Source organism: Mucor velutinosus, assembly GCF_035048745.1.
Source record: "Mucor velutinosus strain NIH1002 chromosome Unknown tig00001563, whole genome shotgun sequence".
Taxonomy (NCBI): domain Eukaryota; kingdom Fungi; phylum Mucoromycota; class Mucoromycetes; order Mucorales; family Mucoraceae; genus Mucor; species Mucor velutinosus.
This window is the reverse complement of record NW_027041904.1, coordinates 2,352,708-2,377,989: the sequence shown is the minus strand read 5'-3', so window position 1 is coordinate 2,377,989 and position 25,282 is coordinate 2,352,708. Positions and strand designations below refer to the sequence as shown.

Sequence of the window (25,282 nt, the reverse complement as noted above, 5' to 3'; positions counted from 1 at the left end):
AACCAATCCTTACCAATCTAACGCAACGAAATGGCTCACACTTGATACCATTGTGTATGGTGCTAGTAGATCACATCAATAAATCTTGGCGCTTCGGTAGAGGACATGTTTCTCAACAAGGTTGAATATCAGCATTTGCTTGTAAAATGTGCCATTACAATCTAAACATAAATGTTGATGCTGCTTTCTATTCATAAAAAATCTTGGCATATTGAGACTCGTATGCATTTATGTTTATATCGTTGTGTGTTTATCAGTTTTTATTAATAGAAAATGTATTGATACAGCCTTGTTCATGTCAGATGGATCAACGTACGGCGATTGACTGCCGTGTCTCCTCCCTGAGTCAGGGCTGTTTGGTGTAATGTGATACATACAACACTTGCTGAAACCAGCATGGAACGAAACTATATTCATAATTGTATCTACTACTAAAAATTATTTGCAATGTAGCAAGTATACATTGGGTTGGAGGATCAGAGAACACTATTTTAGCATTCTCTGAAAATGATCTACTTTTAGTGCCTTATCATTGAAACAGCGGTAGATGTATGAAATGGACTTGCTGCATAGTAGCATTGCATAACCATCATATGTCAATAGAATTCAACCGAATCACCGGTAAACAGGCCAGTGTATCATGGTTACGATAAACATGCAATGTAGTGATACGATGCCATCTGATATAGTGTAATGATGGTCTATTCAAACATGCTTATGATAAGAATTAAAAGAGAGCTTTATTGATATGTACAGTAAGAGACTATTTCAATGAGAGTGTATATATTTATGCTATGCTACAAATGTAATGTGAATTTATTCCATTGGGTTTGTTTTGCCATCCTGAGGTCTCTTTTCTTGGTGGTTTCGTCTTTCAGTCAGGGCCCTTTTAAACGAACTGAACATTTGATGTAACTGATTCTGTCGGGAGACTTTTGATTTGATGGTAGAACGTGAATAACATTTGGGATTGTTCATGACAGGGGAGACGGTGGAAATCATTTTGCTTTTGGTCAATGGATGAAAGAAAGTATGTTGAATTAAAAAAGGGTCAAAAAATTGGAATTATTTATACAAAATTATGGCGTGGGGGGGAGGAGAGGTGTGATATCATTTAGAGTATAGGGTGTCCTGGCTTGGACTAGTAAAGAGCCCTTTTTATGTTTGTAGCATCGCCTTGGCAAATTCTTGATGTCTTCGGATGTACGTTTTAATTTATTTTTTCTAACGTGCACGCAGCTTTCTGTAGGAGCGTTATTAGATGCTGCCATAACGTTTCGCAAGGTGACACTATACCTTCTGCGTTTCTGTCGTCTCACTTGACCCAGTTTTTCTGTTAAATCACTCTCATAGTCATCCTCAACACTTTCTGTATCAAAAGGACTATCGTCGGTTATTTGTCTTTTCAAGGAGGAAAAATCCTATTAATAGTTCCCCCACTTTGTTAATTCCTGACGTTCTTTTGCATAATTGTATTGAATATTACCTCATTGGCGGCTACCAGATGTTGGTGCTGGTCGTTGGAGTTGGTAGCGTCATTGACAACATCACTATCATCTTCAATTATTGACATCTCATCTTGTCCCATGGTCGATGCAGAGGCTGTGATTGTGATGCTTGTCTTTTCAAATGCTTTCTTCAGTCTCTTTTGGCTGTTATTCAAATGCTAGTACAATGTCATTACAATAGCACGCTCCCTTATCTATGCTTATTACCTTGATCCTCTGCTTCAGCTTTGCATTCTCGGCTCTTAAATCTTGAATATCCGTAGATGAGTCCTCCAATGCCATGTTTGAGAATGCGTCTTTTGGCGGGATATCATTCACTGACTTTGGTAGCTGTGCATATCGTTGGAGTAACCGCATGGCGCGATTCTTTATCTGGAAGGGATCCTTTTCAAATTCCTCCAGCGCAATGGATTTCAGCAATCTGCCCATACTTGTCTCTTTGGCTAGCTTGAATGTTACGCCATCAAACTGTTCTACTTGGCTCATAATGATATCGGCATCTCTGCAAAGCTCTTCCTTTTTAAAGATGCTCTTTCGTAATTGTCTGCGTAGATTTAGGAATGAAGTGAAGGTATCTTTGTCCTTGGGATCGTCATTTTCTTTCATCATGCTGCGATCATCGACATCATCGTCATCCTCGTCTTCATCAGCAAGCTCTTGCTTTTGCTGATCAAGTTGCTGTTGCAGGTGGGCCGAATGATCTCGTTCTTTCCGATTCTCTTTCTCTAATTTAGCTATTTTGGCTAATAAATCGTTCTTTGTGCTATCGTATTCCTCAAATTTCAATTTTAAATCGGCCACTTCTTCCAATACTGATGTCTGTCGTTCCTGTAGCTTGCTCAACAAATCCATGTCTGAGTACTCCTTATTTTTCAGCTGTATATCCATCATTTCATTTTCTCGTTGCAGTGCTAACAGATACATGCTCTCCATCTTTTCCAGTTCCCTTGCGGCTTGTTCTTTTACTGTGGATTCAATGGTCGCTGCTCTAGCCTCAGCATTCTCCCACTATTGAATCAGAGTTTAGATGGTGTTTATCACCACGGGAGATGGCACTTGCCTTTTCTCGAAATTCATCCAGTTGCGCAATCAAACCATTCACACACTGATCATTCTCGACATCGTCCTCTTCTTCGCTTGTTTCCTCCTCCAGCAGTTGGAAGCCAGTTCTTAATCGTTTTGCGTTTATCTGTACATTCTGTAGATCGAGCTTTGGTTGTGTTTGTCTCAGCGTTGTAACATCTTTGGCGACGGCTGCAAACTTCATGACATGGTTGTTTTCATCGTATCCAGTATCATAAGGATTTACGTTGACAATAATTGCTGCCTTTCCTTCTCCTTCAAATGTACCTTTGAATAATTCAGTCAATTTGCTGTGCCTGAAAGGTACCATAGTAGGGCTCTACGTATCTACAATCAGCACGAAATCACTTTCATAATGTAGCGGAAATACCTTTCCCATGTCTTGTTTGATCTGATTCAGACGTAACACTTCCATACATTGCCCCAGCACCATTAGCGATTTATTGATATTGCCTGCCTCTTTCAGTCGCTGCCCTGTACTATTGGTGTTTCGATATCTCTCAGATCCAGCCAGATCCACCACAGATAGTTTCGATAATGAAGCATAGTTGGGATCCTCAATCACAAAGTTGTTCTTGTCAACTGGACATCGCACGATATAAACCGTAAATATACTATGGCTGCGACTACTCGCCTGATTCATCAATGTTGAAAACACTTGTCGATTTTGTAGCCCTAATCGCATGACCGCATCCACCTCTGCCGTTGATCTGACTTTGACCATTGTTGTATCTGCCACATATTTGTTGCCAGTTTTTTGTTCGTATTTTAGCTGTAATTGAGGTCGCTTTTGTCTTGCTATTGTTGCTGTTGCTGCAGATTTTGTCGTATTCAGCAAATCAAAGACTTGTTCGTTGTAGATTTCGTTAAATGACACCCATATTCCGTATTCGTAGTTTGTATCAATGTCCACTTTACTATCCTCTCCTGTCAATAGCACATCATCCTGTACCTACATGTATCTGTATGAGCATCATAGTGCACATATTGGTACAAGTAAACTCACATTGCATGTCGACAAAATATGTCTGTTCTCGTCAGTGGGCGTTTCATATGTCTGCACTAGACTGTGCATCACAGGTTTGATCTAACACGCTGTGAGTCCAAATGAATCCACAGCTATTAGCCTCTTTACCTTTGTTTCGCTCTGATTGCCTTTGATGCTACTGAATATCGTATTCATGGCTCGCGGTAGTAATCCAGCATGCTCGTTTTGCGATGGCTTACCCATGACAGTGTATGTTTTTCCAGAATTCGTCACTCCGTATGCAAAGATTAGGGTATTCTCTCCTTGCAATGCGCCTTTAACTAGATCTAATGTTGTTTGGTTGTAAAATGTTTGCTGGTCTGTGTCTTCACTGAAGACTCGAGTGAATCTGTACTTTTCAGAGGCTCTGTGTCTTGTTCTATAAGCATTTGAATTCTATTCAAATGGGTTAGTTACGAGCGATGTGCATATTCAAGCTATACAAGTACCTCTGGTGGTGTCATGGAGACCTCTACTTGATCCATCACTTGTATGTAAGGATCCTCTACCATCATTTGACTGTCTGTATTTGGTTTAATCCTCAAGTAGGCCTGTGAATCAGGGATGAATATCAAACATGAAGACACTTTCGCAAAATACCAGACCTTGATGGGTTCTTTTTCGGGATCATAGTTGATGTATCGATTCGCTTCTGTTGCTTCTTTTAATTGTCGTCTAGAAGGTGAGTTTCCGAAGGGTATATTGGCATTTGCAGCAACAGTCGAAGTAGTTGTGGAGCGAGTGGGCCGAGTAGGAGTCGCTGACCTCGTAGGTGTAGAAGGTGTTGAATGCATGCTAATTTGAATAAGTGTTGATAAGTTTCCTTTGAAGTAATAGTGTCTATGATGGCCTTACCTCGATCTTTTATATTGCGAGAAACAAACATGAAAGAGGGAGCACAAATTTAGGAAACGGTTGCACGCGCAATAAAAACACGAAACAACAACCACCAACCAATGAGAGGAAGACCCTTCCACACTATATTTAAGGCTGCAAATGAAGATGGATCACCACAGGAAGCACGTCTATATCGTCCCGATGCTGACTGCAGTGCGATGAAATGTACTAGATAAAGACAAACGGCATTCACTCTCTACCAGTGTGAAAGAGCCAACGATATCGCTTTACTTGCTTACTATCAGCATTGCATCTTCAATATAACCAGGCTTTTTTTTGAACTATGTGAAATTTTGCTTAATAGTTTATAGTTACTTACAAAAGATGAAGAGTTTGTACAGACCCGAATACAAGCATTCTAAGACCAAGGTGAATACCATCATGTAACTAACACTTCCCAAAGCATTGCGATCCACATGCTACTACAACAACTAAAAACATAAACCTTTAAACCATTCATACGCATCAATCGTCCTTGATCTATCCGCTTTAGATATTGTTCTTTTCATCGAAACAAAAACTCTGCAATCCGCTTTCCTTCAAGATAAACAACTACAAATTTTCAAATCCAACATTAATAAGCACATTGCCCAGCAAACACTCTTTAAACGCTTTTATCCCTGCAAAAACCAGATTTTCGATCGTTTTTATCTCATCAACCAAGCATGATTTCGACCTAAAACTAGGTGCAATCGTGCTCTACGGCCTGACATTGGATTATGAATCACTTTTGAGCAATATTTTGGGGAACAAGTTGATCATCGAAATCTGGCCATTTCTGCCTTGTACTAGCAAGGGAAAATTTGAAGATTTCAGAAAATGCAATTTTTTGCCTCTAAAACGGCATTTTTTGTTATAATAATCCTAAGCTCAAAATGACCCTAGAGATGCAAAGAAACATATGGTGTTGTTTCCTAATGTGTTTATTACTCATTTTGTAAGCTTTTTCTGGAAAAACGTAATTCGAGTTTTTTGACAGTTGCTCCCCACAGACTAAAGGAACCGCTTTGAAAGTGGCACCATTGGATTTCTCGTTCGTTTGTGCCTGTAAAAGTTTAAAAAAACCTCCATTGATTATGTAATATAATGTCGTGTAATATTCATCGAAAGGTTTTTGGGATCTCAAATCCAGGGACCAGATGGCCAGAAGATTAGTGATTTCGATCTCCGATTGTGCTATTCTGATAATGATGTTTTGTTGCTCTCATTAGAGCTTGTTGATAGCATGTCGTTTTATCAGGATCGCAACAGAACCGCTTTCGATTTGACATTAGCATATTTACCACCTAGTAAACCAAGTATTTGATAGCACAGTAGAGGTGGGACACGTACTGGCACTGAGCGTTGCCAAAAGGTTCACCAGGAAACAGATAATGGCTACCACCATCACAAATATACATGCTTGTATGGTCCATGGCACTTACCAAGCTTCTTCGCATGCTTTGGGTTTCCTGGCCAATAATATTGAATGGTCTGCCGCGATGACTGAAGCTGCTCTGACACAGCATCTCAGTGCACTGAGACAGCTGTTTCGCATTTTGGTGGCGTTTGTAAGATTCAAGAAATGTCAATCAACTTTTATTTGAAATTTCTGGCGAAATGGATGGCCCATTGTCTACTAAACTTAAACGATATCTTGGCTGACCATCTGTTTGAACTGAAAAGCATGAAAGGCTTTAATGATGCAAGTGTTTGAGTAGTTATTATTGTTATCTTCAACTGAACAACGCTCGATCGGAATACATGGTGTGATTTTATCAAAACTTTCATGTACACGTCTGGAGTTATCGAAACATGGTGGATACGTAATAATTGTGAAAAGAGGCAAAATCGTTCAACATCCAGGAATGCCACAGTCTTTTAAGGTGCAAATGAAGACATTGTTGGCTCAAACCTGGCAATTTAAAGTATAAATTAAAATTGTGGTGGAAGCAATAGTAAAAAGCGAAAACGAAGAACAGCAAATTCTAGAATGAAAGTTTCTCTTGAGGATAATGCATTTATCAACTAAAGAAAAAAGAAGTTACAGTGCTGCTTTACATTCAGGGATAACAATACTAGTCAAGAAATTACTGTATTGACATCAACTTGGTCGATCATAGCATATAGGCTCTTTTGTAGAGACAAATACGAGGTAGTAATCGCAACCTTAAATGTCCATGTTTTTTAGCGTACTTGCTGCTGATATCGACTTGTTCTGCGCTTTTTCAGAGCTGTGCATCTTGTGAATGTCAGACTCTACTTTTAATTAAATGTTGAAGATGATAGAAACTAAAATGTACTGATCATTGCAAACAGGCCAGCTTTGAACGAAATCAATTGACATGCAACTGCAGCCATCTCCCACACCAAGAGTTGAATTTGAGCGATATGAGCTGGCCGGAGCCTTTTGAGGAGCAAATAAACTCTGATATGCGATGCATTAAACTCATCTGAAGCATCTGCGTTTACATAAACACATTAATAGCTGTTCTCTAGAGCTTCCGTAAGCCTGGCAGTGTTCTCAAAAGTGCATATTAGTCTCAATTACTGAATGGATCAACTGGCATCATTGAAACCCAGTGGGATGGTCGCTCATGGCAGCATTTGGTATCACATTTCATGCCTTCAATCACAGGGTGACGTCGAGTTAACCCAATTACGTACCTAATAGACAGAGACAGAGGGACGCGCCAGCGCGAAACGACATAATTTTCATAAACCAACAAGCATTTCCTCTCTTTTATTTCTCATCAAATATATAAAAGTCGACAACTAAATCATGGCTAGAAGATACGATTCCAGAACCACCATCTTTTCACCCGAAGGTTTGTTCGATATAACTTTTGAGGAAGGACAAGTGTGCTCAAACTATAAGATAGGTCGTTTATACCAAGTTGAATATGCTATGGAAGCCATCTCGCACGCAGGTATCGCTCTCGGTATCCTGGCCAAGGACGGTGTTGTCATTGCAGCAGAAAAGAAGGTTACCTCCAAATTGTTAGAGAAGTCTTCATCCTCTGAAAAGATTTACAAAGTCAACGAGTGAGTATCCAGCATGTACTATCTGTAGCATAGACTAACCGTTTGCCTCCAAAGCAACATTATCTGTGGTGTTGCAGGCATGGAAGCTGATGCCAACATTTTGATCAATTGGACACGAGCCAGCGCACAACGTTATTTGTTTGCTTACAATGAGGAGATTCCAGTTGAACAACTCGTCCAAAATTTATGTGATTTAAAGCAAGGCTATACTCAATACGGTGGTTTGCGTCCCTTTGGTGTGTCATTCATCTTTGCTGGTTATGATGAACACCATGGTTTCCAACTCTATCATTCTGACCCCTCTGGCAATTACGGTGGTTGGAAGGCTACTTGCATTGGCGCCAACAATGCTTCTGCACAAAGCATTTTAAAGCAAGACCATAAAGAGGAAATGACATTGGATGAAGCAAAGGCATTAGCTATCAAGGTATTGAGTAAGACTATGGACAGCACAACATTGACAAGTGAAAAGTGTAAGTTTAAATTGGGCATTTGGCTGCGACAGATGACTGATATTCTGTTTTGATAGTGGAATTCGCTACTATTAGACTTGTTGACGGAAAGGTTAAATATGAGCCTTATCAAGCTGAGGAGATTGATGCCTTGTTGAAGGAGCAAAATGTTGGTGCTGCTGCTACCACCACTGAGGCAGCAGCTCAATAATCGCAGTACATTTACCATAATAAAGCATGCAAAAAAAGAGAAAGAGTACATTTTTTTTATATCAAGCAGTTGGGTAGAGATAGAGTGCTGCTAATGCGCAGACAGATGTAGTAATAAATGAAGACATGATATTGACTTGGTGGTTGTCCAAGATGGGTACACCGCTGATGATTTTGATGTTTTCGCCTGGTGTCAACTCAGGCACGATTTTCTTTTGATCCTCAGAATACAAGGTTTGTTGAACAGTAGCTCCCAGTAATGAATCAACCTATTGTATGGTTAGTACATTACTTAATTGCTCATTTGCTGTTGATTTCCCCTACCAGTGAACCTCCTACACCAGCCAATGAGCCTAATACAATCAACTCCCAAGCAAATCCGTGGCAGGGTTGCTCAAAATACAGTGTCAATGCACCCGCTAATCCAACAAATGCCCCACCAGCTAATGAAGCTGCTAATCCCAATCCAGATACACCACCGTTTGTTCCTGGCGGTACCTTTTTGAATCGAGTAATCAAAATAGGCCAATCTTTGTTCAAGATGCCCAATTCACTCGCCCACTGTACAGGTGATGAGAAATCCATGTCATGTCATGTCCATGCAGTCAATACATACGGTGTCTCCAGCACAACAGCCATAATGCCTGCGACCAAAATCTTTAGCTCAAGGTGTACATTGATTGGTCAGTGACAGCTTACCCAATGTAAGCCCATACCAGCAAGGTGCTCCATCGAGCTTGGTCATAGCACGCATAAGGCTGCTCTTGACACAGCACGTGAAACAGAGCCACGGCGATACCACCTGCTAATCCATTGCACGCCACTTGCACCCAGTTTCTTTCACTAGAGAGCTCATATTCAGCCTCTAAAACACGCTTTCTACTTGCTTTAAACTTTGTTAATTTACTGCTGCTCAAGAAGAAGGTCAACAAGACAACGGTAAACATCCAAAGATCAGATGAAAACGTAACCAGACCCAGCATGAATGCAGCCATGGCACCATCCACGCTCAGCGATTTCTTGCGCCTGGAATGAATCACCATCAGTGTAGACAGACATATTGCAAATACCAGATGTGTCATTTTTCTAGAGTATCTAGCAGAGAGGAAGGGGGGGGGGAGAGACAAAAAACAAAGAAAAGGAGATTTGTGTGTGCTACCACTCTATACGCAAATCAATACGCGGTGATGGCGGGCTTGTATAATGCTGTTACTACTTGAGACAAAAAAAACACGCTTTTTATATTTTATTCACTTTTTTTTCTCTATATTATTTAAAAAAGATGGAGTCTGTTGAAGCGTTGCAAACACCCCAACAAGAGCAAAAGCAACAGCCAGAGAAAGATCAAGTTGTTGCTACACATGATGTGACAGATAGAAAGCAAGAAATTGATGGAAATGTGCTGGTGGAGGAGGTATCTTTGGTGGAAGAAGAAGTGAAAATCTCTGCCGTTGTGGATTCTGCTGGTGCTGCACCTGATGCTGCTGTGAGCGAGGTTATTGAGGAAACATCTTCTTCCGTTGTTGAGATCATATCTGAATCGCAGCCATTGGAAACAGTGTCTTTGGACGAGCTGTCTAGTTTGATTGATCTTAATGTTCCCAAGGGCGTTGCAGATGAAACGAATGAGGAAAAGGCTGTACCACCTACCACGCCTGTGAACACGAATGCTGCTATGGATGCTAATGAAACGAAGGACGTCGCTGTTTCCGCCGATGCCGAGAGTATTGCTGCTGAATCTACCAAGACGAGTATCTCTACTAAGAAGGTAAAAGAACAAGATGTAAAAGAAAAGAATCAATTGCTAAAGACAAGGAGAGCAGGTTGAAGAAGATGCCTCTGCTGCCATTGCCTCTGCTAAAAAGGATGACGCTGATACTGCAGCAAATGGAGCCCCTGATCTTGCTGATACCTCCCCTACCACTGAGGAAATGGACATCGATGTATCTGTCAAGCCCATTGCCGATAACAAGAAGAAGCAATCTACCAAGGAACCAGCTCGCAAGGGTAAACAAGGTAAAGAACAGCAGCCTGTCAAAGCACAAGAAAGCGAAGACGAAGAGGAGTACGATGATATTATGGAAGAGGAATACGAGGTGGAAAAGATTGCTGGCCATCGTGTTTTCAAAGTAAGACAACTTTCATACTGCCATGCTTGTACGCACTGACACAGTTTTTTTTTTGACAGGGCAAAGTTGTTAAATACATTGTAAAGTGGAAGGGATATCCTTCATCTGAAAATACGACTGAGAATGCCACCACCATGCACGCTGATGTGCCTGAATTATGTGCTGCTTACTGGGCTACATGCAAGGAAAAGAGACCTGATAATGTCCCTCAAGTCGCAACTGAGGAATTAAAGCCCTTATTGGATGAACAACAGCAGAATGATCAAGCCAAAGTGAAGATTGACGCTGACAATGACAGCAATGCATCCGACGATGAAACTTATAAGCCAGATTCAAAGGCGAGATCACCTTCACCCGTCGCTACCACATCGCCAGCAGCCAGCAGCAAGGATAAGGCTGGCTCGGCAACACCAATTGAAGAAGAGGAGGAGGAGGAGGAGGAGGAGGAGGAAGAGCCTCGAACCAGAAGCAGAAGAGCTACACCTGGCCTTTCCACCTCATCTGATTCCAGCGCTCCTGACATCAGTACAGCTCCCAAACAATCCAATCAACTAACCCCTAACAACAAAAGAAAGAGAGCTACTTCCAGCAGCGCTCCAGAGTCATCTCAAGTTAAGAAATTCAAAAAGAACATGGAGCATATTCCCGATTACATGGTAAAGCTAGGATATCAATTCCCAAATCAATGGCCCAACAAGCAGACTGAATGGGACGTTGATGTAAAGAAAGTCTGTGTCCAAGTATCGCCCATTGATAGCAAGGTCAAGTTCACCTATATCGAGTGGAATAATGGCGAAAGGACAATTCATTCCATGAAGGAAGCTCATGAGATGATTCCCGAAAAAGTAAGTTGCGATATTAAGATGTCGTATTCTTTTGTACTAACTTCTGCTTTAGTTGATTCATTATTATGAAGAGAGACTACAATTTGTCTAAACCCTTTTTTTTAAATCACCATTCCATCACTTCACAACAACGCATCCAGACATTTTTTTTTATTTACTACAGAAGAAAAAAGCCAAATCATTCTAATCATTCTCTCGATTCGTCTTTGCTGTATCATTTCTTATATTCACTAGTACAAAAGACAAACACACACACACAAAAAAAAAAAAAAAAAAAAAAAAAAAAAAAAGTGGCCATCATCTCCTATTTTTAACTAAATCACTTTATATTAAAAAACGACCTTGTACCTCCTGTATTTCATGCCTTATGGCCTTTTTTCTTTCTTTTTCTTCCCTTTCTCTCTCTTTTTCATTTTTTTTTCAACTATAAAATGTGGACAATATCTAGAGTTGTAACTATCCTGTTCAAAAAAAGCATCCCTTACATAAATTTATTTTCTTTTTACATTAGTTTGGAGACTCGACATGGACACGTGCGATATTTTTAAATGTACTACTACAAGCCGTTCTAGCCATCATATTTGAAGCCATCATATTTTCCTGTCATGCAAACGAAATCAACATTATCAATGAGGAACGACTAAACCAAAAGGCTTTTGGCCAGACTTTAATTACAGCATATGCAAATGCACGATCACTGTTGGTCTATTTCGCACTGTTCATCATTGCCCAAATATTTACCGTGGTTCTGGTGCTGGATGCTGTAGGTTCTAGATCCAGTTGGACGCAGTAAACAAACATACTCATCTATATACTTGCATAGATATTTCAAAAGAACACAATTCAACTGATTGCGCTGGTCGCCTTTGAATTGGGCATGTCGGCTTACACCATCATCCAATACCATCAATCATCCACGCTCTTTAGCAACACAGACGATCCCAGTGTCAATCTAGTCATTGCATTTTTAGGAGATGCCTATCATGCTTCACGATGGGCAGAAATCACTCAAATTTGTGTCATGCTGGTCTCTTCTATCATTTTCATCTTTTTAGCATACAAGTTATATCTAGAATTTGGTTGGCAAATTTACAAAAAGATTGGGGCTGATTTGGCCATGCGAGATCGCTACAAAATGTACCAAATCTTTATGATGCTCCTCAAATTCGATTTCTTCTTCTTTATAGGCTTCTCGATCCAATATTTGGTGCTATTAATAGTCGCATGGTTACCTGAAGCAACAACCGACGAAGCAAAGACGAGCATCATTAAAGAATTGATTGAACATGTTGTGCTAAGTTGTCTAGTTTCGATTGCCATGTTAGCACTGGCATACTGGGGAGTAAGTAGAGTGCTCTTGAACATGTGGGTGGGTGCTAACGAACTGGAATCCTATTTAGTTACGACGGGAATGGAAATTGCACATGTACCTATTTATTGCCCTTTCCATGGCAAGTATGGCTTACTTTATATACATGCTGGTGACCATATCGCAGAATCCGGATCGATTCATTGGATCCAAGGTGTTCTTGACCTTCTTTTGTAAGTGCCTTGGTTTTGTAGTACTAGGAGCATTGCGACTAATCTGTTGTCAATCTCTGCTCTAGTGTGTGTTGATTTAGTTTTGATTTTGGCAGGTATTCATGTGAGAGTTGAAACACACAAAACTAATCTAGTTTTAATAATAGGTTTCTGTGCCTTCCGCAGTCATTTGTCTCAGAAATTTCGACCAAGGCTTAATTAACCACAGTAAGTTTCGAAATCTAGTAATCGTAACCACCAACTGACCGTATTGCAATGATGGTTACAGTCTCTCATGCAACAGCCCTCACTTCATCTTCCTGCCCTATGCATCCAACTGAAAAATCATCTAGTCCAGAACGTTGGTCCATCGAATAACCTGTATCTAACATGTATCTATATCTCTCTTCATTGTCCCCTCACTCCTCATCAACAACCCCCTATCTTTTATAAAGAATTGCATTGATTTATTATTGAAAAATACAATATATGTATATATAATGGATGGTTTGCTTTTTGGTATGGTACAATGTTGGTTTATAGTTAATTTAGAGTCGTTTTCCGGCAACAGTACAAAAGAAGATCATGAAGACGAGCGTGGTGAATAAGATAATGGCTGATACCATGATGGATCTTCTTCTCAAAATGACCCTTACTCGACGATGCACGATATGATTGAACTGAAAGGGAACAGTTTCACTACGTCATATATGTCAGTACCTGTAATCACAGATCGACTGATAGCACACTTACCTTAGATTGAATCCAAGCACCCAGACTGGATCAATACCAGCTATCGAGGTAATCACACAAAACACACCCAAGATAATAGGCAATATTCCCTACACACGAAACAAAGCAAGGAGTTCATTAGACAAGGGGAGCGATTATAAGTGTATTTAGAAATTACCCATAATCGTTTCTGCCAGGGATGAATATTCAAGAAGATCAAGGAGAATTCTAGTGAAAAGCCTACGAGTAAAAGAACGAGGCCACATGCTAATCTACCTATTTGCTGAGGTAGAGTCAAGTTCATAAACACCTTGTAGCGCAGAAAGAGAGGAAACGTCGATTCAAGCAGCTGATGCACATATTCTTTTGCTTGTGCATAGATGATGGGATTATCAGGGTGTCCTGTGTATAAAGAAGGATCTTTCTTCTCGCTGTCATAGAAATGGTGTCCAATGCTTTCTTTGATGGATGCTGGTAGCTGTATGATCTCTTTTTCTGCACTAGGCACTATATATCGAAGATAAATACGTTCAACGGCTTCAGCCATCTCTGTTTGTGTGGGTGGAGGCCGCTTAGGTTGACTGCCGTTGGTTGTAGTCGAATACAGGGTAGTTGCCAGTGAAGCGCGAGGATGGAGTAATAGCATGTGTGTTAGGACATCATGTGAGTTACTATTGTTGCTCTGTCGCTGATGGCAGTCCAAGATGTTGGATGGTATAGATGGCTTTGGCAGTTTTGGCGATGAAAACTTGGTGCTTGCTCTCTTGTTGGCATATTTTACGTATCGTTTGTACAGAATGTTTGCTTGAGCCACATCCAACCAGAAATCAAGCAAGATCTCCAATTCCAATCGATCTCGAAGCACAATGTAATAATTGTAGAGACACACAGGTGGTTGACTTTGTCGGTGCAAGACATCATCTAGTGTAGGCAACTGATCCAGCACCGATGCAATTTTGGAATTGGCAACTCGAGAAAGTGGATGAACGCTATCATTCTCATTCAGATGAGATTCTGTTGCCATACTGGCTGATAAAATAAAGAAAAAAAGAGGGAAAAAAGGAAACTTAGCATTGGGGTATAAATGCTTTATTTATAAATCCCCATGGTGAAGAAAAGCACAGATGTGGAAATAAAGGGGTAGTCGATTACATGAAATTATGGACTGATTGGTTGACAACATTAAACAATAGCTCTGATCCCCTTACATTATAGCTACCACGGAGCCTTAAAAATGTCAAGATTGCAGAGCACCATCACCACCAACGCTTATAAAAATCAAATTTAACTTGTGAGATATACTTTTTTCCCTTTTTCCTTCTTCATGGTTGAATTTAATAACAAACATTATAGAAACTCCACTCTGCTATCATAGAAACGAATGAGTAACAACGTCAACTATAATTCAATAAGTAGCAGCAATAGACATTACCCGATAGCTATTCCACCAGACCCACTTCAACGCTATGGCTCTGGGCATCTTGATCAAGATATTTTGGGCATTTCAGTATACCGTTCAAATAGCATTCAGCAACAAGGTGAGCTGCAGCTTGATTTTGCTCGAATGATAGCGCACTAATCCATCAACAGCATTTGTTCGAAAAGTAATCACCATAACCACTTTGCAATTCGTTCTTTTGTCCATGATGATATTTTTCATTGTCCAGATTTGTCCCTTGTTTGAGTGGCTTAAGAACAGGTGAGCTCTCATTATTGCACAACTAAATTACAGTATCAGGATGATTAAATTTTGCAACAGCACTTACGTCTGGTACATTCCACTGATCCCAACATTCATACTCTCTCTGATCGTCATATGGCAACTCTACAACCAGTATTTTCATCTATCCGTGTCAACAAGAACAACGTTACTCTGTCTTTACACCTTATTCATCACGATAGTGATATCAAATTTAGGTATTTACTGTAGATTACACAACAGGGGAAAAAACTTACATCATTTTTTATATTGCAGTTTCAAAGTTGCTCTACAAAGAAGGCATCTCAGTCATCATAATGACCATATATGGGTTATCGTGTTCACTTATGTATACATTTCAGAAGAGATTTCCATTTCGTGGAGCCTTCCCATTGTAAGTTACTGGTTTCTGATGAATGACACAAAAGCTTAAATTGACTTGTGTGTGTGTGTGTGTGTCTTTGTGATAGCGTCTGTAGTTTGGGTGCGGTATGCCTCAGCTCATTATACATACGAAAGATTTACAACATGGATCCTCTAGAGATATTATTCCCGATTACAGCTGCTAGTCTGATCTGTATTTATATCATTTTGGAGCTATACTATATCATGAGGATTTTGACAAAAGATGACTATTTGCTGGCAAACGTTTATTTGTTTGTAGATCTCGTCTATCCTATGCGATTCATTCATCATTTTTGCGAACTCACAGATAATATGGATATATTCCCAGATATTTTATACCCAGGAGAAACTAGATTCTAATTGTTATGCTCTATATACCTATTATGCTACCTTTCTAGATCATTAAATTATTTTTGCCCAAGCTACACTAATTGAAGGCTGCAGTGTTCTGAGCCTCAAAAGCTTAGAATGCATAAATTTGACCTGTTATAACCTTGATTTCTAATTGTAATCCTGATATCAGAGTAAGCTGCAGTGAAATTAGGTTTAAGAGATTTCACAAAAGAAAATTATGCAATAATAAAATACAATAGAAATCAATTGTATTATATTTGTATCTAAAATGAACTAAAGATCCTGGAATTGAGTAAAAAAAAAAAAAAAAAGAAAAAAGAAAAAAAAAAGAGTATTTATACATTTGCAACTATGCTCTCAGGGCTCAGTTATCATATTTGACTATACTTGTTATTGATTTAATTTCGCTTGGAGGATAAAGATAACATTGCTTATCACGACCATCATGAGTGTGATTGAATACACTGTGATCAAGAGCGATTCACTCACACGACGTGCGAGATAAAGATGCATCTTTACTTTAGTATATTTAAATGGTATTTTGATGTACATTTGAGCGCTTAATTCATATACTTGAATAGCATGAGCCTGAATGAGTGGTATTTGATGAATTCCGGCTTCCAATGAGGTGGTGGCTATTTCATCACATTGGCTATCAATTTACTTAGGAAATCGTTTGTGCACAACGTAGGAGTTGTCACTAAGCGGTCTCGAATGAACTGTAACGTTCCCCAACAATGCATTCACCGATCCAGCACTCCCAATTACTTGTAATTAACAGGTTCTCATATAAAGGCCATGATTCAACATAGACTATTTTGAAATCACCAGTTTCTCATCAGTCATCAGCAACAGCCCATCCAGTCTGAAATCCAATTACAGTGTCGCTTTCTCGCAATATTTCGCTATAATAACATGCTACTTTCAGATCTATAGCATAAATATTTTAAAACTTGATTTTGGATGGCTCAAACCTCGCAACCGGGAATACTTTTATACATTTAGAATCTTTGATATGAAGTAAGACACAGCAACGTATGAACATATTGGAAACCAATGATAAACGACGCATGCTTGGTGGGACATTTGTCACTGAGAGGCCCTAGTACCTAATGTACCGCTGTAGTAGTATCTAGTATTATTTTTTTTGGAGGTTCCAAAAAAAAAGTTGGGTTCCCAGCAAAATTGGAACCCGATTGGAGTGATAACTTTTGTTATAAGCCAATACTTTGTCAAATAACAATTGTTATTGATCTTTGGGTTCCAGTTTTCGTTCCAAGTGTGTATATTTGACATTTACATAAAAAATATTAGGATTTAATACATTCTAATGATATGTGCGTTATCCAAGGCCTTATCATAAAAAATACATGTATTCTTTTGGTTAATTAACACCTGAAAGAACTTTTTTTTTCGCTTTTAGTTTGTACTTATGTTCCTGAAATTTAATCAGAAACCCACTCTTTCTAGAATTTCAAAGGTATAAAGCTTTTTTTTTTTTCAAAATGAAAACTGTGTGTCTGATCTTTTTGCTTTATTTATAGAAAAGCAAAAGCTCACGTTGAAGAAAATGAAGTGCCCCATTCATTAATTATTGAAAGTTTTGCGCCTGAAATACAAGAGCAGCTTTCCAGCATCAACCGAAGTATAGCAAATACAATGCGAGAATTGAAAGAACGTCAAAAGAAGTCGGATGAAATCCAGCAGCAAATGCAAAAAGTGTTTGACAATATAGTCACCGGAAAGCAGCAACTGCAACTGTCTTTTAGAATGAACCAAGGGAACCGAGCAGTAGCGACAACAGGCGCTGTCGCAAAAACCTCTGCCTTGCCAAGATCAGAAGATGTATCGCAATCAAAACAATTTTCGGAAGAATCTCAACAAAGCCCACCACCACCAGGTTACAACAACACCGCAGTTGCAACTATTTCACTTACATACAATCAAGAAGGTGTACCGTTATACAAAATGAGTCGACAAGTGACAACTGTGTGTGATCTTTGGGACGAGTGGACAATAGGTCGAGATGGATTCTGGTCTGTTCAAGAATTAGAAGACAAGTGGGGCGCTAAATGGAGAAAAGACGACAGAAAATGGTTCAATATCCGTAAAAAAATCATTGATTCCGTTGAAGACCTTCAGCTGGATCTTGGTCTCTCCCCCACTTCTGCTGTAGGCGCCCTACAAAAGGTGCTCAACACTCGCCACTGGTCTTTGGATCGCTTGGGCACCGAGCTCCAAAAAGGCGCTTTTTTTCCTTACGAAGAAACGAAAAGAAGAAAATTGCAACACTTCTAGCTGAGCCTTTTTTACCATCAATAGTTGCATTTTCATTAATAAATATCTTTGTTTTCCTGTGGATTTTGTAAAAATCGCTTAAAATGTGTTATGTAAATCTGGGTCCCAAAATAGCAGGGAACCCCAAATGGCACCCACTACTGAGAGTTGGTAAATAATCCTTTATTATATAACTTTCTCCAGATAATAAATTTAAAAGACATTCTTCATATCAAACTGTTTAATGGATGCTAGATCAAATGAGTGCACGTAATTTCATACTTTTGAATGAAAGAAAAACTTAAATTGCATCTATTTGGATACCCTTTTATTATAAACACAAAATCACGATAAATGACAGATCAACAGAAAATCAACCAGTTGTAGACCGTTTCTCTTTCAATCCCTCAGCCAATCAGATTGCTCAAAAACTCCGCTGACCTAAAAAAAAAATTGCGAGAGTTTCCCCCTGTTTTGATGTGAGGCAAAATTTTAAGCTCCGCTATATAGCAATATAGCTGTTACTATCATCAAATTTCCCTCAGGTGCTAGAGCATGCCTTACTTACACCACCTAGCTTTAGATTCTGGCGTTGAGACTCTCAATCATCACTAAAGTAAGTAGTGATAACCAAGTGGAGGCAGCCTATCCATCTCCTAGTCTCGGATAAAGTCTTGTTGAGCTTCAGCGATAGGCACATCCACCACAACGTAATAAAGAGGTATGCTTCGAAAGAAACATAATAAAAGAAAAAAGGAAAAGAAGAACATACTACTATAAGGGTATAGTAGCATGTAGATAAAAAAAAAGGAACACTCACACAAAAAAGTGTGTCAAAAGAAAAGCATAACAACAAATACAACATCAAAGATGTTCAGAACAGCTCGTTGTTGTTGCAACAAAAATGCATGCATGAGCAACGTGCATAGTGGTAATAGTCGGATGTCAAGCAACACAAACACGCACAATTGCATGAGCAACAGCAGTATTATAAGTGTGCAATACAACATAGTGACTAATGTTGTTTCATGTGAAGCGACAGAGGCAACACCAACAACAATCCAAGGCCATATAACAAAGTAGTATTACAACGGCAATACAGATATATAGCAGTGCATTATGCTTGCTGCTCGTACATACGAAGCAACAACATCGCAAGCATGCGTTGAGCTGATCATATCACAGCCAGCGAAAGAAAAAGAAATCGTAACAAAGCAAACATTATGAATGCATTATCACGAGAAAAAAAGCAATTATACAAACGTCCAGGGAAGTTTTATATCATTGCCACCAAAAGAAAGAAAGTTACTTACCACTTACCACAGCCACGGATAGATCAGCAGAGAATAGACAATTACCAGAGATAGACCAGAGAACAAACATACAACCGAGACAGCAGACCAAGAAAGACCAGACTAGCAGCAGCAACACCAACAACAACACCAACAACAACACCAGAAGCAACCAATACAACAAACCAAGAAAGACCAGACTAGCAGAAGCAACACCAAAAGCAACACCAGAAGCAACACCAGCATCATAGAAAAACCAAAGAGCGAACGGCACCAGAGACCAGACAAAGATTAAAAAAGCAACCACCAGAGATAGAGACCAACGAAGCAACCACCAGACATAATATACCAAAGAAGCAAATAGCATAGCAGAGAATTAATGGCAGCAGCACCGATGTCAAACAGGCAAAAAAAAAATTATCGAAACGTAATACATAAATTCGATTAGTACTGATTTTACGTCTTCCAGTGCTCGTTATCGAATGGTACTTACTATATTCCACTTTAAAGAAGCAGTATCAAGTACTTTTAACATTGCAAGGCCGTGTTGTCAGAAGCTAGAGTGTTATTTTTAATCAAAAGTGTTCCAAAATCAATATGGTTTTACTAAACGCGTTTTGCAAACAGGGTAAAAAAAACGAGGATATAAAAAAAAACCGAGAGGGTGACCTAATCGACGTCACGGCCAGTAGTTTTGACCTCAGCCTTTTGCCGTGGCAGCCATAACTGCTGCACTTTAATTTGCGATTGTACAGTGGGTATTTTCGTGTTCAAATTCGACTTGATTTCACATTCTTTAAACGTTTTTGCTAACTTTGACTATGAAAATTGTCCTTGTTATACCTTACTTTCTAATGCATTTATAAGGAGTCAATGAAGGCGCATCGAATGATGCTGGTTACATTCAGCTTTCAGACCAAAAATAATGAGCAATTTGCAAAAATATGAAAACAGGTTTTCTGTAAATATGTCAAAATTTAGCTTATGAAAGCTCCAGAGAAACAGCTACTGATGTCTCATTCTATCTTTACAATTAATTTGATCTAATATGTATCATAGGAAAAGTCTTCATTTTTGCGGTGAAAAACGCGATCGTTTGATTTTCAAGAATCCTCTCTTGCTAATCCTCATATGAAAATGACGATTTTCATTAAATTTGCAATGACCCAAAAAATTGAGATAAAACATCAGTAAGTAAAGCGTAACCAAGAGAAGGCGTGTGGTGTTATTCCAAGCGCTCAAAACGCTTTGTGGCATAAGTTATTCGTGCCTAAAAATGTCCAAGTTAGGACAGAATTTGGTTAAAAATGAAGGTGTAGTATTTTGTCCAGACAAAGAAGTGAGTAGATTAAAGTTTTGTCTAATGTCCCTGATGTTCTGCATTGTATGGAGCTCAATCTCTAAGTTATAGACACTTTTATCCTATTTCTGACCATCAGATCTTTCTTTTTGAGATGCTCAATTACAGTGGTTTTAAAACTTGAGCGTCAGCGATACTATGCAAATTTGAATCTAACGACTTGCTCGGGCTAATCAAAATGCTTGTCAACTCAGCGAAACTCCTTTAATAGTCGTCCACAACAGAAATACCGTATTCAACCGTAAAGGTAGGCTTAAAGTCTATCCACGATGTTGAACGCTGATAAAAAAAGAAGAAATAACTAAAACAAAACACGCTCGTAATGAAATAGACACCCAAACGCAACTTGATTGAAAACTAGAATTGATCAAATAGGACTCATTCAAATTCATGCTATTTGAATCTATTAATAAAGCGTTCAAATGCACACCAACAACCATTTAAACATACTAAAGATGCACACTTATCTCGCTCATCGTGTGAATGAATCACTCCTAATCACAGTGTATTCACTCACACTGTGGCATACATCTACTATGATCTGCATTCCGACAGTTCATCCGGTTACCAGATTTAGATATAAACTGTATGTACACTGGATTAGATATGCGATATCGATTTATACTATGAGAAGATATGGACTTCAGATACGCTAGTACTATAAGGTTCATACTATATAAGATATAGGCTATAGATGGCACCACGGACATGGATGGCGCTATTGTTGCATACAAGCATGCATCTTAGGCTACATTCACTTTCTCCTCAAGCCACCTTTTACAGTGTAGTAGCAGCATAGATGATGTTTATCGTATCACATCACATCTATGTTTACAAGTCCAGTCAATTGTGTGTGCACAGGTGCCTCAGGAACTACAATACATTCAATCTCCCCAATGTCAAGATATCGAGATCCACCTACACTACATGAAACATATCGACTTAGGTGGCCTCTCAACAAGCTATACCAACAATCCATAAGGTCCCAGTGGCCTGCTATTTATATACCATCTCAACGTAGTAGTCATTGACCAGGGATCTACCATATTTAAGCAAGCTAGATGCCCTGTAATAAAGAAGCTCTTTGCTTTCGTTTTAGATACAGTTGACAACTGATTATTATCATCGACTTATTATTACGAATTCATCAAAGTGGCATTTCTTGCGTACATTTAGAAAGGTCACTATGGAACTTGTTTTCATCACTAAAACCCCTATCATACTCGCCATTAACAGCTTATTTTACTCTTTTATAGGGTCTTACTTCTATTGCAATGTGATTCGCTGATGCGCGTAAAACAGCCAGCATTCTTCCATCGCCCCATCATTCAGGAATTTGAGATATACAGTAACACTTGGATGAATTTGAGGCCCAAGCTCTGGCGTCAGAAATTGTTGTAAGCCATTGGAATAGCACCAAATAGTTGCTCTCAACCATGAGTCATTTTTTAACAACTTTACTCAATTTTTGGGAGCCGAAATTTCATCACCTAGAATTGGCCCCCAAACTATGGGGGGCATACCTCATGAAAATCCTTGAAAATTCTTGTCTGGACACGGAAAGCAAACTCAATGATGTTGAGGCCTTTTATCAGGATTTGTACATGGAGAAGCCGATTGACATGGATTGCCTGAACGCCATGTTGGGACATATCAATCGCACTTTATCATCGGAAGATACTGCACAGATTATGGAGTCAATAGATTATGATGATATCTTGGATGACGCCCGTCCAACACCCAAAGAGAGTAGCCCAGATCTACTGTAGGGGGAAAAACTGTCCCGTTCGTTTAAAATTTTGTCTTTTTGCACAAGTTTTTGGTCATTTCTTTGTATACAAAGTCGAAATATATATCGTTTGAATGAGAGAAAGTAGTGCTATCTATACATAACTATAACTTTTTCAAAAACTAAAATCCAATGATTTTATTGGTTAAAAATAAATATAGAAAAATGTACATTTTATTATAAAATTATTAATAGTGAGTTGAACCACCTTTGCTCTTGATGACAGCCTTGATTCGGGCAGGCATACTATCAATATATTTCTGGCACTCTTTTTCTGTTATTTTGTATTACTGAATGTTAATACGCCGCTCTAATTCTTCTTTTGTAGAGGGCCTAGTGGGATACCTATTAAGACGAAGCTTTAGGAGATGCCAGACATGTTCAATGGGATTAAGATTGGGACTTTGGGGTGGCCAATTCATAATTTTGTCTAGGTTAAACCCATTGTCGGTGAACCATCGCTTAGTAATGCCGGAGGCATGCGGTGTTGCTATGTCTTGTTGAATTCGCACATCAGATGGTGTCTTCCCAAAGTGCTCAAGAGTGTCGTTCAATGATGTCTTCGAAATATCGACAAACAAGCCCGAGTTTATTGCGTCTTCAATAATGGTAGTACCATAACCAGGCTCCTCCGCTGTTATGCAACTCCAGAACATGACTCCACCGTCATTTCCCTGCACCTGAGACTTGACTTAATACGGCTGCATGGTTCGGCCACCATTTGTCCAAGTAAAAAGAATTACCATCTGAGCCCCAAAGATTTACTTTTGTTTCATCCGAAAACACTCTACAACGCCAATCAGCAATAGTAAGATGCCTATGCTTTTTAGCCCATGCCAATCGAAGCCGCTTGTTTGTCTTGCTAACAAAATTGGTCTTTACTTTTCTACGAGATTTAAGTCCATTTCGTCTCAATGACTTGCGGGTGCCATTAATTGACATATCATGGCCCATCGATCTTAAAATTTCTTGTGCTGCTCGGGGATTATCTAAGGCACCTGATCAAAGTCCTCTTGACACTAGGGACATAGTTTTAGCACCAAGTTTTTTCGGTCTTCCGCCAAGAGGTCTAGCTGTGTCAGGGCAATATAGTTTTCTGAGCCTTGTAAGAGTAGAGTTACCCACTCCTGGATACAAAATTTTTATCTTTGAGAACGAAAGACCACGTTGGAGCAAAGATTGGAGAATGTTGCGCAAATCTTGTGTTAAACGAGCAGGCAAAATGAAAGTTTTGAAAAAAAATAAGAAAGCAAAGAAATGAAAAAACATGAAGAAACTAGCTTCTTTTATACTTTTAGAGTGCTCCTGGGATATTAAATATCCTGAGCATACCGCGCGTAGTTTTTTAGATTTCTTCAATACGTCTGTTGGAAGTAAAGATATCAACCATTTTATATCATCTAGAATTACCCACCTAACATTTTTGCCACGTCTCACTTTAGCTGGTTATACTGGGATTAAAATATAGTCCAGCCATAAGGTTTTTATGTTGCTGTAATCCCTATAGGCTGTTCTATCGAACGCAGTATGTGGTGGCTTTGTTTTCCGAGTTTTGGCAATATACTGGGTAAAAGTCAAGATTATTTAAACGAACGGGACAGTTTTTCCCCCTACAGTAGAAGGCATTGGCTATGAGATACGTTATCTCCTTGTATCCCATCCAAGCTGTCGGGACATTATCCACCAGGTATTCAATGAAGCTATCCATTTGGCAAAGTTCCCAACACCTTGGCAGGTCTCGTGTACCGTCATTCTACACAAGAGAGGTGCCAAGAGTGACCTCGCCAACTATCGGCCCATCGCACGTATTGCAGCTGGCTGCAACGTTTTTACTCGAATAATGAACTCTCGAGCTGTCCAAGTTGCTAACAAGATTATCACCCCCTACCAATGTGGTTTCCTGCCAGGTCGTTATAGTGATGACCATGGCATGTCCCTAAGTGCTTTTGGATAATGCTTATTCTGCCAGCTGGCGGAATCCCTCTAACTTTGCAGCCTATGCCGTCATCATGCTTGATAACGCCAAGGCTTTTGAAAGCGTTCATCCCAAGTATCTCCCACAAGTGTTGCTGAAATTTGGTCTCCCTGAAGCGTTTGTCACGTATCACGAACCTCTTCGTTGATAGTGATGAATTCGTAATAATCAGTTGTCAACTGTATCTAAAACGAAAGCAAAGAGCTTTTTTATTACAGGGCATCTAACTAGCTTAAATATATTAGATCCCTGGTAAATGACTACTACGTTGAGATTGTATATAAATAGCAGGCCACTGGGGCCTTATGGGTAGTTTGTATAGCTTGTTGAGAGGCCACCTAAGTCGATATGTTTCATGTAGTGTAGGTGGATCTCGATATCTTGACATCAGGGAGATTGAATGTATTGCAGTTCCTGAGGCACTCGTGTACTCACAATTGACTGGACTTGTGAACATACTGTAGGGGGAAAAACTGTCCCGTTCGTTTAAAATTTTGTCATTTTGCACAAGTTTTCGGTCATTTCTTTGTATACAAAGTCGAAATATATATCGTTTGAATGAGAGAAAGTAGTGCTATCTATACATAACTATAACTTTTTCAAAAACTAAAATCCAATGATTTTATTGGTTAAAAATAAATATAGAAAAATGTACATTTTATTATAAAATTATTAATAGTGAGTTGAACCACCTTTGCTCTTG

General features: G+C 39.2%; 9 protein-coding genes across 9 annotated transcripts; 5 read left to right on the top strand and 4 right to left on the bottom strand.

Moving 5' to 3' along the window:
* Positions 1-1,224: 1,224 nt before the first annotated feature.
* Positions 1,225-4,412, bottom strand: ATC70_009391 (uncharacterized protein; the record flags this gene model as incomplete). Its single annotated transcript, XM_064828623.1, has 9 exons — positions 1,225-1,243; positions 1,297-1,421; positions 1,487-1,666; positions 1,716-2,516; positions 2,611-2,910; positions 2,962-3,543; positions 3,598-3,678; positions 3,727-4,014; positions 4,068-4,412. 9 exons carry the CDS (start codon positions 4,410-4,412, stop codon positions 1,225-1,227), a joined length of 2,721 nt encoding a protein of 906 aa, XP_064685825.1.
* Positions 4,413-7,276: 2,864 nt separating this feature from the next.
* Positions 7,277-8,202, top strand: RET2_2 (coatomer subunit delta; the record flags this gene model as incomplete). The annotated part of the gene is made up of 4 exons (XM_064828622.1): positions 7,277-7,322; positions 7,377-7,539; positions 7,594-8,012; positions 8,069-8,202. The coding sequence occupies 4 exons, from the start codon at positions 7,277-7,279 to the stop codon at positions 8,200-8,202; spliced, it is 762 nt and encodes a 253-aa protein (XP_064685824.1).
* Positions 8,203-8,263: 61 nt separating this feature from the next.
* REH1_2 (zinc finger protein reh1) lies at positions 8,264-9,283 on the bottom strand (the record flags this gene model as incomplete). Its single annotated transcript, XM_064828621.1, has 4 exons — positions 8,264-8,470; positions 8,526-8,762; positions 8,818-8,845; positions 8,901-9,283. 4 exons carry the CDS (start codon positions 9,281-9,283, stop codon positions 8,264-8,266), a joined length of 855 nt encoding a protein of 284 aa, XP_064685823.1.
* A 200-nt stretch (positions 9,284-9,483) lies between these two features.
* On the top strand, positions 9,484-11,266 carry ATC70_009388 (uncharacterized protein; the record flags this gene model as incomplete). The annotated part of the gene is made up of 4 exons (XM_064828620.1): positions 9,484-9,969; positions 10,025-10,330; positions 10,390-11,175; positions 11,228-11,266. 4 exons carry the CDS (start codon positions 9,484-9,486, stop codon positions 11,264-11,266), a joined length of 1,617 nt encoding a protein of 538 aa, XP_064685822.1.
* Positions 11,267-11,606: 340 nt separating this feature from the next.
* Positions 11,607-13,074, top strand: ATC70_009387 (AB hydrolase-1 domain-containing protein; the record flags this gene model as incomplete). The annotated part of the gene is made up of 7 exons (XM_064828619.1): positions 11,607-11,627; positions 11,687-11,938; positions 11,999-12,517; positions 12,576-12,717; positions 12,783-12,808; positions 12,864-12,924; positions 12,986-13,074. The coding sequence occupies 7 exons, from the start codon at positions 11,607-11,609 to the stop codon at positions 13,072-13,074; spliced, it is 1,110 nt and encodes a 369-aa protein (XP_064685821.1).
* A 170-nt stretch (positions 13,075-13,244) lies between these two features.
* On the bottom strand, positions 13,245-14,452 carry ATC70_009386 (uncharacterized protein; the record flags this gene model as incomplete). The annotated part of the gene is made up of 3 exons (XM_064828618.1): positions 13,245-13,395; positions 13,450-13,538; positions 13,607-14,452. 3 exons carry the CDS (start codon positions 14,450-14,452, stop codon positions 13,245-13,247), a joined length of 1,086 nt encoding a protein of 361 aa, XP_064685820.1.
* A 3,093-nt stretch (positions 14,453-17,545) lies between these two features.
* TAF5_2 (Transcription initiation factor TFIID subunit 5) lies at positions 17,546-18,184 on the top strand (the record flags this gene model as incomplete). Its single annotated transcript, XM_064828617.1, has 1 exon — positions 17,546-18,184. One exon carries the CDS (start codon positions 17,546-17,548, stop codon positions 18,182-18,184), a length of 639 nt encoding a protein of 212 aa, XP_064685819.1.
* A 4,157-nt stretch (positions 18,185-22,341) lies between these two features.
* On the top strand, positions 22,342-22,584 carry RBF1_2 (Transcription factor rbf1 (RPG-box-binding factor) (Repressor-activator protein 1); the record flags this gene model as incomplete). Its single annotated transcript, XM_064828616.1, has 1 exon — positions 22,342-22,584. The coding sequence occupies one exon, from the start codon at positions 22,342-22,344 to the stop codon at positions 22,582-22,584; it is 243 nt and encodes an 80-aa protein (XP_064685818.1).
* Positions 22,585-22,891: 307 nt separating this feature from the next.
* Positions 22,892-23,558, bottom strand: AFG3_3 (AAA ATPase afg3; the record flags this gene model as incomplete). The annotated part of the gene is made up of 2 exons (XM_064828615.1): positions 22,892-23,238; positions 23,348-23,558. The coding sequence occupies 2 exons, from the start codon at positions 23,556-23,558 to the stop codon at positions 22,892-22,894; spliced, it is 558 nt and encodes a 185-aa protein (XP_064685817.1).
* Positions 23,559-25,282: the final 1,724 nt, after the last annotated feature.